This window comes from Cherax quadricarinatus, chromosome 30, assembly GCF_038502225.1.
Source record: "Cherax quadricarinatus isolate ZL_2023a chromosome 30, ASM3850222v1, whole genome shotgun sequence".
NCBI classification, from domain to species: Eukaryota; Metazoa; Arthropoda; class Malacostraca; order Decapoda; family Parastacidae; genus Cherax; species Cherax quadricarinatus.
The window spans coordinates 32,030,375-32,049,455 of NC_091321.1; the positions used below are offsets into that span (position 1 = coordinate 32,030,375).

A 19,081-nucleotide genomic window follows, 5' to 3' on the forward strand; every position below is an offset into this window, starting at 1 on the left:
GGCCCCCACAGTGTTGGTGGGCGGCCCCCATGCGCCCACCCAACCACATCATGCTGTTCTTTACACAAACACACGCCTGCTAGAGCGCTGGCTGACACTCGGGTATCGCAAAGATTATTTTTTGGGCAAGGATTGAGTTCGTAGGAGTGTCCTCGAGTGACAAATCAGTGGACTAGTTCAGTGTGCATGGTAAGGTCATTGCAAGAGAATTACATTTTTCACTACGAATTATTATTTAGGTTATATGTGTAAATTATATTTCTTGAAGCGAAATTTATTACGTATAATTTAAATTTTATTATGATAAAAATTAATCCTGATGGCGCAGTTTAAAATGAAAAATGAGGAAATTATCCTTATTTAAGTAAAGTTAATTACAGTTTACCTGGGTGATTTACTTTGGGTACAACAATTTATTTTTGGTTGTTTCATGAGGGGAGTGGGGGTATAACCATGATCACCCCCCTCCCATTCACACTGTGTGGAGAGCAAGGATACGACCATCATCATACCCCCCCCACACACTGTGAGGGGAGCGTGAACACGACCATGATCATCCCCACACACTGTGAGGGGAGCGTGAGCACGACCATGATCATCTCCCCACACACTGTGAGGGGAGCGTGAACACGACCATGATCATCCTCCCCCACACACACTGTGAGGGGAGCATGAACACGACCATGATCATCCCCACACACTGTGAGGGGAGCATGAACACGACCATGGCCCTCACCTCAGCACTATGGAGTGTGACCATAGTTTACACTCCACTCACACAGTCACACACTAGCACATTAACATCGATGGCAACGTTCAAAAAGAACACGATGTTTAGGTTCTAAGACGAGTCACCACCCTTCATTACAAGTTCTTTATATTTCGATATGTTATGAAGTGAAGACCAATGGAGGCGTGTTTCTGGTGCCATGTTGTGACCAGGGTGGTACTAGTCGTTGTCTGGGTTATACCAAGACGTTACCTAAACATGCTGACTTCTATGATCGTGCTATCGTTCCATGCCGGTGCTTTAACCAACATGCTTATTCTCTCGTGATTAATAGTAGGAGTTGACTGAGATATTAGAAGAGTCTACTGAGGAAGAGGAGTGAAGTGGACGCACTGTAAGGTTCGTCCTCCAGATATACTCCGTTTCCCCGCCTCCTCCACACCGCTCCTCCTCCATTACGAAAGTGCGACTTTTTATTCTGTTTTACAAAATACAATTCAAATAGAATAAAAATTGCATTTCTTTCAAATTCACCATGAGATGTGATTTGGAACTTTTATTAAACATGAAATACAAAGAACTTTCCATATATATATATATATATATATATATATATATATATATATATAAGGTGCGGAGTTTTTATCTAGGTGGCACGACAAGGTACAATAAAGATTAAATGCAATTTGTATTGCAAATCACATTTATGGTTGTAGGATGTATCAGATTCGGGCGGTGTAGTTAGAGGACCAGAGATATCTGTACTATAGGACAGGCATGCTGGCCCACCGAAACTTTGCATCATAAGCGGGTGTACTGATGCTGCATCTTTCCGCCATCCTCCAGTACTCTGTGAGATGTGTGTGCTCATCTCCACCCACATCGTCTCAACTCATACTGTACAAGTTGGATCTTGACTGACTCTTAAGTCTAATCAACGGCTTGGTCAAGTTCACAAACCTAGTCAGTAGCTGAGTCAAGTTCACAAACCTAGTTAGCAGCTGGGTCAAGTTCATTAGGTGAGAGATGAGCAGTAATAAACTGCAAACGCTGAAACCTGTTGTCTTACATATCTAAACATTAAGGATTTAAACCAATAAAAAAGTAACTGGGGCTTCATTAGTTACAAGGAATACTGTATATAAAAACATTGGTATAGAAAGCATATAAGGAGGTGAATTCTTGCCGGGTGAGGTCAAGTGTGGCTGCGAGAGGTCAGGTAACACCTGGAGAGGTCAGGAGCTGCCAGGACAGGTCAGACGCTTTTACAGGTGAGGTCAGTTGATGCCGGGAGGAGATGAGATCAAAGCGATCGGTTAAAGGTATTTTCCCCCGTTGATGACGTTTACAGCATCGTTCTCGGATGACTCACGAAATCGTAATGACACGATTGCAAACAAACCATACCACGGGTGGGGTTAGAACCCGCGATCAGAGAGTCGCTAAACTCCAGACCGTGGCTAACGCGACGGTCCTGAGTTTTGTGACTCTCTGATCGTGGGTTCTAACCCCCGCCCGCGGTAAGGTTAGTTCATAGATGTTTTAAATTTCACTAATTTCAGAGACTAAGTCAACCAAAATAAGCCTGAATTAAATTTACTTTGCGTCAAAAGAAAAGCATCTCTTAATTTTTCTGAACGTCCTCATCAAGAAGGCTTGACCTGACCTCAGCACCTGACCTCTCTGCGGCACCTGACCTCTCACTGAGGCACCTGATCTCTAGCTGCGGCACCTGATCTGAACGAGCAACACCTCACCACTCCTATATGATTCATGAAATCGTAACAACACGAATGTAAACAAACCACAGAACAGGTGGGACTTAGACCCCTGGCAAGTGGGGCCTGAAAATCACGGTGCGCATTAACCCGTGAGTTTTAGAACCCACCAACCATGAGTTCACACCTCACTCTATATGCTTTGTATATCACTGTTGCTATGTTTTACACAGATTTGAGAAAGCTCCCAGTGAGTGAAACATCGCTTAAGAAAAACATAGTTTACCACCACCTGTCGGATCAGAGTTACTTTGTTTACACTGAAGAAAACGAGAAGAAAATTATAAAAAAGTATATGAAAGTTTACTAAGCTGGTTTCGGTACCTGCTACTTCATATTTTGTCTTAATTCAGCTTACTAAGCTGGTTTCGGTACCTGCTACTTCATATCCTGTCTTAATTCAGTTTACTAAGCTGGTTTCGGTACCTGCTACTTCATATCCTGTCTTAATTCAGTTTACTAAGCTGGTTTCGGTACCTGCTACTTTATATCCTGTCTTAATTCAGTTTACTAAGCTGGTTTCGGTACCTGCTACTTCATATCCTGTCTTAATTCAGTTTACTAAGCTGGTTTCGGTACCTGCTACTTCATATCCTGTCTTAATTCAGTTTACTAAGCTGGTTTCGGTACCTGCTACTTTATATCCTGTCTTAATTCAGTTTACTAAGCTGGTTTCGGTACCTGCTACTTCATATCCTGTCTTAATTCAGCTTACTCATCTGTCTTTAGTAGCTACATACTTCATACTTTCTTTAATACAGCTTATTAGGCTTACTCTTTCAAATACGGTCTTATTACAGCTTATTAAGCTGTCTTCTTTAACTACTACTTCAAAGCCTGGCTTCTCAGCATAACACAGCTGACTAAGCTGACTTCCGTACGTACTACATATTTAATAATAAAACTTATTATTTTTTCAGCTACTAAATTTTCTCTCTTAACAAAGCTTACTAAGCCGTGGAAGCAGTAAAAGTATTTACTACCTTAGTTATTACTGCATATCCTATCTAAACTTCAAAGTTGCTTCTGTAGTTGCTGTATATATTCTATAAAAATATAGCTTATTCAGTTGTTTTACGTAGATAATAGTACATAATCAGTTCTTAGAAAACCTTTCTAGGTGGTCTATATTCACTACACATTCTGTCTTCATACACTTACTAAGTTGTCTTGTGTATCACCTGGCGCATATATTTATTTTAATAAACTTATGAAGATACCTTTCAAAGTAACTGAATTTTCTTCTCAAGCATCTACCACATGACATGTTAATGAAGAGTAGAAAGTATCTTTCTTGGTTGCATCTACCACATGACCTATCTTAATGAAGCTAGTAAGCATCTACCTGTAGCATCTACCACATGACCTATCTTAATGAAGCTAGTAAGCATCTACCTGTGGCATCTACCACATGACCTATCTTAATGAAGCTAGTAAGCATCTACCTGTAGCATCTACCACATGACCTATCTTAATGAAGCTAGTAAGCATCTACCTGTAGCATCTACCACATGACCTATCTTAATGAAGCTAGTAAGCATCTACCTGTAGCAGCTACCACATGACCTATCTTAATGAAGCTGGTAAGCATCTACCTGTAGCATCTACCACATGACCTATCTTAATGAAGCTGGTAAACATCTTCGGTAGTATCTACTACATATCCTGGTCAAATAGATCGTTACTGTCCTCGTTAAAACAATTAATCAAGTCTTTCTTAGCACAGATCATAAAACAAACTGAATGTGAACATAACATATGTAAACTTAAGTGAAAAACAAAAGAATTAGAAACAAAAGTTGCAAAGTTCATACATGTATGATCTATTATGCAAACTTCAAGTTCTTCTGAAAATTTAATGTACATTAGGGAATAAAAGTATAGATTTTTTTATTATTTACGAAGTGTCTCCCTCTCTCCACACCTACTGGATCCACAGCTAGTTACTCATCATGATTCACTCATTCGGTACTCTTCATATCCATCTTTGCAGATCATCATCGTACACATCAACATCAGAGACTCCACACAAAACTACATCAATGAACATCAGAGACTCCACACAAAACTACATCAAGGAGAACACGCCACTCACACGTATTTTTCATCCTTCCCAAGGTCCCCATACCTCACCTACAATCTCCCAAGGGCCCATTACCTCACCTACATTCCTCCCTAGGGCCCTATACATCACCTACATCCTCCCGAAGACCTCGTACCTCACCTACACCCTCCTAGGATCCCAATCTCACCTACATCTTCCACAAGTTCCCTATACATCACCTACATTCTTCCAAAGGGTCCTGTACCTCACCTACATCCTCCCCAGGCGATTTTCACCTACAGTTATGCCCAGCTAGAGGGGGGTGTTGGCCAGCAGGAGGACCTACCTTGTCCTTCAGTGTCCAGGTGTTGGTTGGCTTGGGCTCACCGATCACATCGATGTCGTACAGGTACTGCTGGCCCACCTTCAGCACAACGTCCTTCACGTTGGTGCGGTCGATGCGAGGCTTTCCTGTAAACACGCACGTATATCATTATTATCTTGTGTCTATGTGTCTGCTGTTCAGTGTCCGTGTATCTGCTGCACTGTCACGGTTGCACGTGTTTGTGTCTGCTACACTGTGTGTCTACTACATTGTGTCTTTGTCTACTACACTATATGTGTCGACTGCACTGTATCTGTCTATTGCACTGTGTCTTTGTGTCTGCTACACTGTGTCTGTGTGGCTTCTTGAGGGGGAGGTTATCTGTCTGCTGCACATGTTTGCATTTTCTGCAAGTATCTATCTGCTGCACGTAACTACACTATACATGTCATCTGCATGTGCCTATGTTTTGAAGGCGTCTCTGTGTCTGCTGCTCTTCTCTCCATGTCTTCACTTTTTGTTTGCTGCACGTGTATGTCTCCTGCACGGCTTTACATTTGTTGCGCGTGTCTGAGTCTGCTGGACTGAGCTTTTGTGTCTGCTACATGGGTCAGTGTGACTGTTTCACTGCTTGTGTATCTCCTGCACCCCCCTGTCTGTCTCCTGCACTGCCTATGTCGCCCACATTGTCTGTCTCTCCTGTACTACCTATGTGCCTTATGCACTATCTGTTCGTTCGGTATTGTATCCGATTATTATAATATATATATATATATATATATATATATATATATATATATATATATATATATATATATATATATATATATATATATATATATATATATATATATCGTTCCGAATAGGTAAAATTGGTCAATTAGCAAGAACTCATTTAAAATTAAGTCCTTTCTAAAAAATTTCTTTTATACGTTTAAAGATTTTTTTTTCATTTATGTTAATGTAAAAATTAATAATTTTGTACCAAAAGAACCTTAGAAAACTTACTTAACCTTATTGTAGCAAACGCAATTTAATTTAACCTAATCCAATTAAATATATTTTAGATAAGTTTACAATAATTTAATAATAAACAAACGCAATGAAATATATTTTTTCGTTAGGTTCAGAATGATTTTTGTGAAATTATTGCATGCACAAATTTTCGCCAAAATCGCAAGCTTTACCTATCTGGTATATATATATATATATATATATATATATATATATATATATATATATATATATATATATATATATATATATATATATATATATATATATATATATATATATATATATATATATATAAATATAAAAGAGTTTTTATGAGGATAGTGAGGCTCAGGTTAGGGTATGTAGAAGAGAGGGAGAATACTTCCCGGTAAAAGTAGGTCTTAGACAGGGATGTGTAATGTCACCATGGTTGTTTAATATATTTATAGATGGGGTTGTAAAAGAAGTAAATGCTAGGGTGTTCGGGAGAGGGGTGGGATAAAATTATGGGGAATCAAATTCAAAATGGGAATTGACACAGTTACTTTTTGCTGATGATACTGTGCTTATGGGAGATTCTAAAGAAAAATTGCAAAGGTTAGTGGATGAGTTTGGGAATGTGGGTAAAGGTAGAAAGTCGAAAGTGAACATAGAAAAGAGTAAGGTGATGAGGGTATCAAATGATTTAGATAAAGAAAAACTGGATATCAAATTGGGGAGGAGGAGGATGGAAGAAGTGAATGTTTTCAGATACTTGGGAGTTGAAGTGTCGGCGGATGGATTTATGAAGGATGAGGTTAATCATAGAATTGATGAGGGAAAAAAGGTGAGTGGTGCGTTGAGGTATATGTGGAGTCAAAAAACGTTATCTATGGAGGCAAAGAAGGGAATGTATGAAAGTATAGTAGTACCAACACTCTTATATGGGTGTGAAGCTGGGTGGTAAATGCAGCAGCGAGGAGACGGTTGGAGGCAGTGGAGATGTTCTGTCTAAGGGCAATGTGTGGTGTAAATATTATGCAGAAAATTTGGAGTGTGGAAATTAGGAAAAGGTGTGGAGTTAATAAAAGTATTAGTCAGAGGGCAGAAGAGGGGTTGTTGAGGTGGTTTGGTCATTTAGAGAGAATGGACCAAAGTAGAATGACATTGAAAGCATATAAATCTATAGAGGAAGGAAGGCGAGGTATGGGTCGTCCTCGAAAGGGTTGGAGAGAGGGGGTAAAGGAGGTTTTGTGGGCGAGGGGCTTGGACTTTCAGCAAGCGTGCGTGAGCGTGTTAGATAGGAGTGAATGGAGACGAATGGTACTTGGGTCCTGACGATCTGTTGGAGTTTGAGCAGGGTAATATTTAGTGAAGGGATTCAGGGAAACCGGTTATTTTCATATAGTCGGACTTGAGTCCTGGAAATGGGAAGTACAATGCCTGCACTTTAAAGGAGGGGTTTGGGATATTGGCAGTTTGGAGGGATATGTTGTGTATCTATACGTATATGCTTCTAAACTGTTGTATTCTGAGCACCTCTGCAAAAACAGTGATAATGTGTGAGTGTGGTGAAAGTGTGGAATGATGATGAAAGCATTTTCTTTTTGGTGATTTTCTTTCTTTTTTGAGTCACCCTGCCTCGGTGGGAGACGGCCGGAGACGGCCGACTTGTTGATATATATATATATATATATATATATATATATATATATATATATATATATATATATATATATATATATATATATATATATATATATGTGTGTGTGTGTGTGTGTGTGTGTGTGTGTGTGTGTGTGTGTGTGTGTGTGTGTGTGTGTGTGTGTGTGTGTGTGTGTGTGATAATAACAGTAAAATTAGTGAAAATAGTACATTGATGCACTAGCATTTTGTTCCACACAACATCAATTATCCTTGATGATCCAACAGTGCTCCATAATTCTAGCTAACTAGAGCGACTTTAAGCGAAGGTATATTGAGAGTAGGAAGAGCCTAGCAGGGGAATCAGGGTTAGAGTACTTACGGAACTTGGCTCGGGCGGTGTGTGGTAGTGTGGAGTCTGAAGGCTCACCCACACCAGCCTTGTTGACAGCCCTCACTCGGAATTCGTACTTCTCACCTTCCTTAAGGCCATTAATTGGTCCCTGGCAGACGTTACCCTTCACCTTGCCCACCTCTACGAAGTTCTGCAATGCAGGGAGTGCGCTCAGCCAAGGTATTGTCTAGGTGCTAGGCAAAGGTGGTGTAGTTACCACGGACACTTTGGTAATACAATGAGCGTTTAGTCAAGTCTATGTATACTGGCGCCACCATGAACTAGTTACTATCACGGACCATTCACCATTAGTCGTTATCAAGAATACTAAGTCATCAGCACCCAGTCACCATCAACAATACTCAGTCACCATGACGAGCATTCCATCACTAACACGAATATTTTATCACCTCGACGAAAACTTCATCACCCCCACGAACAGTCATCACCACGAACATAAAGTAACCCATATGAACACTTAGTAGCATTCACGAACATTCATTCAAGTCCCCATAACGAAAATTCAGTTACCATAATTAACACTGAGTCACCACCACGAACATTCAGTCACCATCACGAGCATTCAGTCACCACTATGAACATTTAGTCACTACCACAAACATTCAGTCACCACGACGAACATTCAGTCACCATCAAGAACACTCGGTCACCACAACAAGCAGTCACCATTATGAACACTGCATCACTATAACGAACACCCAGTCACCACTTCGAACAATCCATCAATTTCACAAACAGTCGCAATCAACATCATTAAGGTCACCACCTCAAGCACTCCATCACTACTACAAGCAGTCACCAGCTTCAATATTCAGTCATCACCACAGTCACCACCTTGAACAACCCATCAATACCCCGAGCAATCACTCACTACTCACACATGGTCACGTACCAACTATCACGGTCACAAACATTAAGACACAACTATTACTACAATCATAATCACTTACTTCAGCATTCTTGGGTTTCATCTCGAGGACGTAGCCAGTGATCTCGGCGCCGCCGTCCCTGATGGGCGGGTCCCATTTCAACTTGACGCTGGTCTCATCGAAGTCGACGATCTCAGGCAGTCCTGGAGGTCCAGGCTTGTCTGCGGGTAGTCAAAACAACAATTAATTACTCCTACGACCACACTATTCTAAGAGTTTTTATCTTAGCATTTCCTATCTAATAATTTTAATACAGCAACTGAATATTATATATTTCTTTAATGCTTAGCTTCCCGGTATTTGGTAACAGAATTTGCATAAATTTAGACAAGAAAATTATTTATTTTTCCAAAACATCCAATTCCGGGTAGTTTCCAATGGTGAAAATAGTTTATTGCAAGAAGAGTTTGACAGGAGGTTGTGTTGGACATACCGAAGGGGTCCTTGGCGATGATGGCCCTATCGCCGTCCAGAGGGTCAGATTCACCTTCATCGTTGTGCGCCTTCACACGGAATTCGTACTTCTTGCCTGGCTCCAGACCCGTCACCTCGAAATCGGTGGAGTCTCCGTCAGTACGACCACATGGCACCCACTTACCTGTACGGACAAACACACTCATTATCACACTTGAAGACAAACATGTAAAGAGTATATACAATGACATTCTAATTTAAAGCGTTTTAAAAAAAATAAGGTATTTTGGACATTAATGCAAAGGTGAATTGCAAATTATTTTACACGCGTGCAATCGATATGGAAAGGATTTCTCTAGGTGTTGCACTGAAGACAAAACTGAGAATGGTCTCTATACAGTCGGGTAGACAGCATCTGTACGTGACAGTTGTTGCACCAAGTCAATTGAATGGAGAGTTTTCATTTTTGTTAATACGTCGGCCGTTTCCCGCCGAGGTAGTGACCCAAAAAGAAAGAAAAACCCCCAAAATAAGAACATTTTTTCATCATCATTCATACATAATCACTGTCTTTGCAGAGGTGCTCAGATACGACAGTTTAGATATCCCTCCAAACTGCCAATATCCCAAACCCCTCCTTTAAAGTGCAAACATTGTACTTCCCATTTCCAGGACTCAAGTCCGGCTAACCGGTTTCCCTGAATCCCTTCACAAAATATTACCCTGCTCACACTCTAAAAGTTCGTCAGGTCCCAAAATCATTCGTCTCCATTCACTCCTATCAAACACGCTCATACATGCTTGCTAGAATTCCAAGCTCCTCGCCCCTTCCTCTCAACCTTATCGAGGACGACCCCTTCCCCGCCTTCTTTCCTTCCCCTACAGATTTATACCTTCTCCAAATCATTCTTTGTTCCATTCTTTCTAAATGACCAACCACCTCAACAACCCCTCTCCAGCCCTCTAATTCTTTTAGTAACTCCACACCTCCTCCTAATTTCCACACAGAGATTTTTCTGCATAATATTTACACCATACATTGTTGCCCTTGGACACGACACCTCCACTGCCTCCAGCCTCCTCGTCGCTGCAGCATTTACAACTCATGCTTCATACCCATATAAGAGTGTTGGTACCACTATGATCACGTACATTCCCTTCTTTGCCTCCATGGAAAATGTTTTTTGTCTCCACAGATACCTCAACGCACAACTCGCCTTGAGTTCTCATATTATAAACTAAAAAAAACTGGAGGAAGAAAACAAATCTGTCCACCACTTAACTATACCTCTTCTGGAACACCTAAAAAAGTACCCCATCAGGGATACCTAAAATGGGGTAGACCTTCGAGGATATCAAATAATTATATAAAATGAAAAATACTCCGATATTTACCGACTTAACAAATTCCTTATAATAAATTGTATTGTTAATATTTGTTTTGTAATAATTCATGTTAAGAGCTCAACCCACGTAGGTTATTCAGGCCAAACGTGGTGGTGGCTCGATCCTCCGTCTGCTGAGAGCCCAGAGAGACGCGCCATGAACGGTTAAAAAATAGTGTATCGAAAACTAGGACACCCACGATGGTGAGTGCTGAGCTGGACTTACCAGAGGTGACGTCCATCTTCTCGACGATGTAACCATCGATAGGGACACCACCGTCATCCTTGGGTTTGTCCCACTTGAGCTTGCAGCCCTCCTTGTGAACGTCCGAGATCTCCAGCGGCCCTTCAGGCTTGCCAGGGCGGTCTGCAGGTATACAAACTCATTTTAACGAATGGTTAATTCACGAGGAGAGAAAGAAAGCGAGATCTAGCTAACTTTGAGATAAATAACATCCCTTATCTATTAATTTTAAAAGTCTTAAAGGAATTATTATTTTTAATCAAGTGGAACCCTTTCACGAATCGATAAGAAAAAATACGAAAGAGAAACGAGGACTCGCCTAGAACCACAATCTCCAGCTCGGCCTCGTCAGAACCGGAGTCATTCTTGGCGTGGATCTTGTAGATGCCGGTGTGTCTACGCTCGGCGTCGTTCAGAGTGAACTTGGTGAGGTAGTCCTCAGCCTGGACAATGTAGTTTCCTCCAGTCTCCACCTGAGAGCACAATAAACCTGTATCAGCCTCTAATGTTCTCTTGTAGACCTGATGGTCAATGAGACATGATCTCTCAACCGTTCTCAGCTTTGCTACAAGACAAATTACCGTACGACTTTGCGTTTAACAACGTGATAATCATTTAAATCTTACAAATAATTGATGTATGATATTGTAATTGTTATGATTGTTAATTAATTTACCTCATGCCTTCAGTGAAAATATCCACTAATATTTTATTTACATTCATTGCTAACTGAAGTATATTTTAAATGTGTACTGAGTCCAGCGAAAAACTATTTATTAGTCGTATACTCACGCATACACACACACACACACACACACACACACACACACACACACACACACACACACACACACACACACACACACACACACACACACCAGTTCATAGTACACTGTAATTGGCTGTGTTCTGCTTTAATAAAAATATTTATTCCTTTATTTGCTTATAAAGAAATAAAAACAGAATATGAAGATAAACGGTGAAGGCAGAAGAATTTAGTTTGTAGCTTATTAATGATGCACTAAACCCATGTGGATTATTCAATGCAAGGATTTGTTGCTCATTCGACTAGCATTCTTGAGACAGGCACGCTATCTAACTGTGTATATCTAACAAAGTTAGAAGGATAAAACGCGTTCTTGAAAACGGCAGATCAGTGACTTGATAAAGCACTACACAGAGAGAATTGCTGTCCCAATAAATGCTTGTTAAACAACGTGTATCATTAACAGCTAAGGTAGGGCAGCGCCTCTAGTTCTGTCAATGTAAATTCAATAGTGAGAAATGCAAGGTGCGAAACTAGTTGTGCTGCTCACTTTTTTGTTTTTGAGTGTCCACCAGATCTCTGGAGGAGGTTCACCCTTCACGTCCACCTCGAGGAACACCTTCTGTGAGGCACGAGTGACGATTTTCTTCAACTTCTCGCGGTTGATGAGAGGTTTCACTGTCGAGGAGGAGACGAAAGTCAGTAAGGAAGTGCGGGCAAAGGTGATTAGTAAGAGAGAATGAAGGAATCTTACGAACACAGAAAAAAAAGAGAGGACCAGGTCAGTCGAAGAGTGACTTGTAGTGGGTCAGCATATGGGAAAAGAATATTAAAACAAAAATTTAATGCATAAAATCGGGATAATTTTTATATGATACTGTAATTTATTAACCACATGAAACATGCACCCCATGAATAATATTAAAATAGCGATTAGTCTTTAAAAATAAAAATAAAAATAAGAGAGTGTAAGAGTTGTGAAGGAACTTACAGAATCTGGCCTTGGCGAGGTGAGGCTTCGTTGGATCTGAGGGCTCACCCGGTCCTGCCTTGTTAACGGCCGTCACACGGAACTGGTAGGTGTTGCCCTCCTTGAGGCCAGGTACGCGGCACTCCGTCTTGGGTCCCTATAAAGAGCCAACACATGACCGAGGCAGCAAGCCAACACGCGAGCATCAAGGCACATAATATAGAACATACATTTATGTTTCGGTCAGGAATGAGATTAATCAAGAACTGATATAGTTCAGTCCTGAAGACAATCATTGACTCAACAAAAGAATATACACCATTGTTGCGGCTTTATGATGAACCTTACTAACTTGTAAACTCAAAACACACATTATATAATTTTCTTCAATTTACAACATAAATCTTTATCGAAAACAGCAAGTTGTATTTCATAGATAGCAGAAAATAGCACTTCATATCATCAGTTGCTACCACAGAAAAGAGCAAAAGAATAATAGTACATTAACGGCCGTTGAAAAACATTTATATCCTAAGTAATTCTTTGCTTTTACCTATTCGATGGACCAAGACTTGTGCTGTAGTAACCTACAGTACTTTGCCATGTGTTGACCTGTGTGGCTATGCTGCCATGTGTTGACCTGTGTGGCTATGTTGCCATGTGCTGACCTGTGTGGCTATGTTGCCATGTGCTGACCTGTGTGGCTATGTTGTCATGTGCTGACCTGTGTGGCTATGTTGCCATGTGCTGACATGTGTGGCTATGTTGTCATGTGCTGACCTGTGTGGCTATGTTACCATGTGCTGGCCTGTGTGGCTATGTTGCCACGTGTTGACCTGTGTGGCTATGGTGCCACGTGATGACCTGTGCGGCTATGGTGCCAAGTGATGTGCAGTGTGACTGTGCCATCTTTTGCTATCCTGTGATGACTAGTGTTGACTGTGTTATCCTGTGTTGTCCTGTGATAACTAGTGTAACTATGTTACCCTGAGTTGTCCTGTGATAAGTAGTATGACTTATGTTACCCTGTGTTGACTAGTGTAGTTATATTATTCAATATTTTTATGCGATTTATACAGTTTATGATAATCCATGTTTTCCTGTGTTACTAATGTTAATGTATTTTAAACAGAGAAGAAATGTTAAATCCATGTTGGTCATTCAGTGCAAGTAACGGTGGAGGGTCGATCTTCCGTCCATTTTGACAATGTATCATTATCTAGAGCTTTATGAATCTGGCTTCATAAAGTTCTAAGCAGTGCGAAAAGTTCCCACAATAGAAGCTTATTATGAACTTGTATGTCTTACTTGTCTGCTGTGGTAACTTATGCTGCCTTGTGCTGGCTTAAGTAGTTGTTTGTTGGCCGATCTTATTGAAACTTTGTCAAAAATTAATAAAAAAATGCTTCTATACCAAAAAGAAACAAAATCGGGCAATAAATAACATGAGAAAAAAGTTGACAGCACCTGTCATTTAACCATTGTTGTCTATTCTAACTAATGCAACTATTTCTATTTTATTCCCTGCTTACTATCATTGCATCGTAGTAAGCTGCTCTGTGCTGACTATTGTGACATCAGCATACCCTGAGAAACACTTGTATTGCTGTGTTATTCGCTTTTCCATGTGCTGATTTGTATAGCTGTGTTAGTTTAAGTACAAAATTTTCTCCATAAATAACAAAAAGGCACAATACCGTGACTGGAACAATACACAAATAACCCGCATATAAAAGAGAGAAGCTTACGACGACGTTTCGGTCCGACTTGGACCATTTACAAGCTTACGACCGAAACGTCGTCGTAAGCTTCTCTCTTTTATGTCCGGGTTATTGTGTATTTTCTCCATGTTTCAAGTGATGGTTTTCCAGTGTTGAGTTAAACTATACTTTCACCGAAAATGGATATTATGTTAAAATGTACCATCTCGTGCTGATTTGTGTGATAACCTGCGTTATTATGCTACGTCGTTTGCCGAGTCTTAACCTGTTATACTGTACTAAGTTCTTTATTGTGTGTTAACCCATACTGGACTGGGTGCTTTGACTCATGTTGACCTAAACTTAGTTATGTTACCCTAAAGCGCTGTTCTTGGTTAATATACAACGAGACTTACCTCTGACTCGTGGATTGTCTCCCACGAGCCGTAACGTTCCTTCTTCTCGATGATGTACTTGGTGATAGGAGCGCCGCCGTTGTCCTTGGGTGCATCCCACTTGAGATCCACGCGGTCCACGTCCCAGTCAAAGATATCTGGAATGCCAGGTTTTCCAGGGGGGCCTGTGGAGACACGAGGCAGGACGTGGAGTGAGATACTGTAAGCGACGACGCTCTAGAAAGCACTTACAGTAGTGCCTTGAGCTGAGGTCATATATGCAGGAAGAGGGACGAGTGTATTTATGGAGTTGAAAACTAGATAGATAAAGAACAGTAACAAAAGCTAACTGAATAAATCTGGACATAAAGAACCAGCAAAAATGGAGAGAATGGAAAGAAAAGCATATAAATATATACCATAGGGATCCTTGGCGAGGGTAGAGTGGTCAGTTTCCAAGGGCTCGGACTCGCCTTCGTCGTTGACGGCCTTCACGCGGAAGTTATATTCTTTACCCTCCTGCAGGCCAGGCACGTCCATGGTCAAGTCCTGTAACCACCACACAAACACTTCAATACAAGTAGCACAGACGAACGCATCACCTGCCAGTATCCCACAACAATAACAACAAAAACAGAGGCATGCGATAGCATGTAATAAAACTCCGTAGAGTTGTGTTAGTAAATACCAGGTACATCACATCCAGGATTTGCATCCCTTACCCTCAAACTCGCGCGTGCACACATACACACACACACACACACACACACACACACACACACACACACACACACACACACACACACACACACACAAACGCACAAACACTCATACAAACACCGAACTGGCCAAGAGCCTCTGACAACAAGTAACTAACATAAGCTAAGTAATGACAATATCATCTCAAATAAAGTAGCAATTCAAACAATAGTAAAGTTTCATCTGTAGATGTTCATTTGCATTATTATACATTATTATTATTATTATTATTATTATTATTATTATTATTATTATTATTATTATTATTATTATTATTATATTTTTTACTCCTTGATGTAATGATGTTCGTTTACTTGGTATAATTATTATTTGTTTTCCGTTAATCATAATAATAATAATAATAATAATAATAATAATAATAATAATAATAATAATAATAATAATAATAATAGTTAATGTTATTTTTTTTACGAAACTGAGTCTCCAACCAGCGTAGTGTCATCCAGAAATGGAGGAGACGCCTTTACCATTATTCATTCAATAGCTCTCTTCCCAGAAGTTTAATGACATCACATTTCACATAACCTTCCGAACTGAATTTTAGAGCGTGTTAGGAAAATATTTTTTTTTTATTTTTGTTCCAATTTCAATGAAATTTTTATAGGGATTTAAGCAGAATTTGAAACCTACACACTGTGTCTGTAGTGAATTTTTGCCTTAAAAGATAGATAGAAAAAAATAAATAGTGCCCTATTTTATAGGGCATAAAACTCTGCCTTTTCTAAAAAATTGGTAAGATGTACAATGATCTAGTTGACATCAGATGAAAGATAAGTTCTAGATAATCTTGGTACTAACACCGTTTGAGCAAAAATGTCAATAAATTGCATTATAAAAAATGCTGAAGTTTATTATTGTTTTTTAAGAATTTTGGGGGGAGGAAAAAAATAAATAAAAACAAAGGGGTAAAAATTTCGTAAATTCCCTTTACATGCTAGTAGAACCATCATTACTCAATAACGTGTGCAAAAATCATGACAATACTATAAATACTTTTCGCCAAAACTGGTAAATAATGTCATTAACTTATTCCTGAGTTAAACATATACTATTACGTTTTCTGTAAAACTCTACGGACACGGCGCACCACATTTCACTATGTTACTCGCCTCAACACATGTTGAAAGCCCTCAGGCGACTGAGCTGGTATCACTTCCTGAATTTGAATGGAGTCCTCAGAGAAGTTGCAGTGTAATGTATTCAGAATGAATCATAAAAATCGTAATTTTTGGAAGAAAAGTAAAAAAAACACTAATTGCCATAATGTGTTTTCGATGACAGCAAGATCAAAAAAGTTACATTTTTGGAAAATCATACTTAGAAATATGATAGAAACAAGCTAATTACATCAACATGTTGCCAGAATTATGCACTATTTTTTCGGTAAGAAAGCGGTTTTTTTTTACATAATTTTTCAATTTTCCTTTTTTATCACTCAAAAAAATTCGCACACTCCTGAAACTTCCTCACTCATCCTTCAGTGTGAGGGAAGTGTACTTCCCACATCCAGCACTAAAGTCAGGTTAACTGGTCTCTCTGAAGCTCTTCAATAAATGTTAAGTTTCTCACTCTCCAACAGCATGTCAAGCAATAAAAACCTCTCGTTTCAACTCCGAGTATTATTATTGAATTATTCAACTCTGAAAATATATGGACATAATTTTTTGTGCCTACACGCTAAACATCTAAGGTAATAAACATCGAGAGGAGTGTCTTTCTCAGCGAATATATATCGAAAGTTTATTTTAGGAATACAGTAACTTTGGCGGTTGCTGTCAAGATTCCATGCACCCTTAATACCTACGTGTATTCGGTTGGCTTTAAATCTGATATCGAATCAAACATTCTGCTAAAAGCAACACTGCGGAACCTGCCAATAACTGGTGTTTGACACATACCTTGGTCCTGCAAGAACACTAATGAACCTACCAATGATTTGTGTGCGAGACAGTACCTTGGTCCTGCAAGAACACTAATGAACCTACCAGTGACTGGTGTGCGAGACACGTACCTTGGCCCTGTAGGAACACTAATGAACCTGCCAATAACTGGTGTGTGAGACACACATCTTGGTCCTGCAAGAACTTACCGTTGACTGGTGTATGAGACACGTACCTTGGTCCTGCCGACAGGCACCCAACGGCCTGTAGTGGGATCCTGCTTCTCCACCAAGTACTCTTGGATAGGCTTGCCACCATCGTCATCGGGTTTGTCCCACTTGAGCTTGCAGCTCTTCTTCGTCACATCCGACACCTTCAGCGGACCTTTGGGCTTCCCAGGACCAGCTGAGGAAAGAAGCCCAGTTAATAGATGACTTGAAATGTGTTTCAAGTGTGTTGAGAAGTGTGGTGTAGGTGTTGAGGAGTGTTGTAGGGTCTTGAGAAGAGTGTGGTACCGGCGATGAAAGTCACAGGTGTGTTTAGAAAAGTGTGTCGCAGGTTTTGAGGAGAGTATGGTGAAGGTGAAGAGGAATGTTGCAGGTGTATTTACGAGATTTTGGTTCAAGTGATAAGGAAAGTGTTATGTGCATGCTAAGGGGAATGTTATATGGGAAACGATAACAATGAGTTGTGGGGAGTGCGTTTAGAATGGTGCAGGTGTTGAGGAGCGTGCAGGAAGTGTTGAAGAGAGTACGGTGCAGGTGTTGAGGAATGGGTACACTAGACCACATGCACTCTACCCCGAAACGCTGAGAATTGCCTTAAGAATTTCCTAGAGGCAAGACATCATCAAAGAAGGTGACCATCGCAGCAGGTTATGTTTAGTATCCGCAGTAATAGCCACAACTACTAACATTAATCAAAACTGGATCATTCATAATCTCTGAAGTCTTGGTGATTCTTATTGTCCCTAAACTTGATACTACGATCACCTAACCTTACCTACTCTGCTCTCTACTCACAAGTGACTAAATTCTTTCACCTCCAACTCCTATACATGTGCCTTGATACAGTCGCTGGTAAATAAAACACTCATCAACAATGTGCTACAACAAGAATATTGTGTCTTATTTACTTCCTTCCTGTTGACAGTGCGATATATGGATCCATGTGTAGAGCAGTTCATTTATAGATTTTTTTATAATTTCGTTACTATCGGTTAATTATACGTAAAAATAAATTAATATACGATAACCAAGAATAACAGTGCAACATACATTAAATTTTAGTACCATCTAAGATCCAGTAGCAATTAGGACGAATGTAATAATTGTTGAATAGGTTAATTTTTTTAAATGCAAATTAAGCACATATCAGTAACTTAGTGACCTCACGATAACTTTTTATCTGATAAACCCACAATAACCTGTGATCCCTAGAGGAAATTATTTTACATAACAGTAGCACCCTTATCCCTAGTGACTATCATGGCACCTCTTGTTGCTGACAAGCCTTTCTCATTGCTTAATTGACCAAACACTAGAATAACCTTCGGTCCTGGGACCTTCATCAAGGTCTCAGGACCGAAACGTTTTCTAATAAATATGTCCTAGTGTTTGCTCACATGTTTTTTAAACCCTTTTATCGGTATCATTTACCAAGGTTTATACCACTGTTTTACTGACCCTGTGGCAACCCCGTGATCTG

The 19,081-nt window shown here is 39.9% G+C and overlaps 1 protein-coding gene across 1 annotated transcript in view; it reads right to left on the reverse strand.

Moving 5' to 3' along the window:
* The window catches only part of bt (projectin protein bent), a 237,117-nt gene that overhangs the window by 109,932 nt on the left and 108,104 nt on the right, over nucleotides 1-19,081 (reverse strand). Inside the window, exons 46-56 of the mRNA XM_070090071.1 lie at nucleotides 17,610-17,779; nucleotides 15,134-15,263; nucleotides 14,736-14,899; nucleotides 12,641-12,776; nucleotides 12,200-12,327; nucleotides 11,203-11,356; nucleotides 10,866-11,006; nucleotides 9,274-9,438; nucleotides 8,862-9,001; nucleotides 7,879-8,041; nucleotides 4,899-5,023 (exon numbers count right to left, since the gene is read on the reverse strand). Coding sequence (XP_069946172.1) covers nucleotides 4,899-5,023; nucleotides 7,879-8,041; nucleotides 8,862-9,001; nucleotides 9,274-9,438; nucleotides 10,866-11,006; nucleotides 11,203-11,356; nucleotides 12,200-12,327; nucleotides 12,641-12,776; nucleotides 14,736-14,899; nucleotides 15,134-15,263; nucleotides 17,610-17,779 — 1,616 coding nt within the window. The remainder of the gene's footprint in view (nucleotides 1-4,898; nucleotides 5,024-7,878; nucleotides 8,042-8,861; nucleotides 9,002-9,273; nucleotides 9,439-10,865; nucleotides 11,007-11,202; nucleotides 11,357-12,199; nucleotides 12,328-12,640; nucleotides 12,777-14,735; nucleotides 14,900-15,133; nucleotides 15,264-17,609; nucleotides 17,780-19,081) is intronic.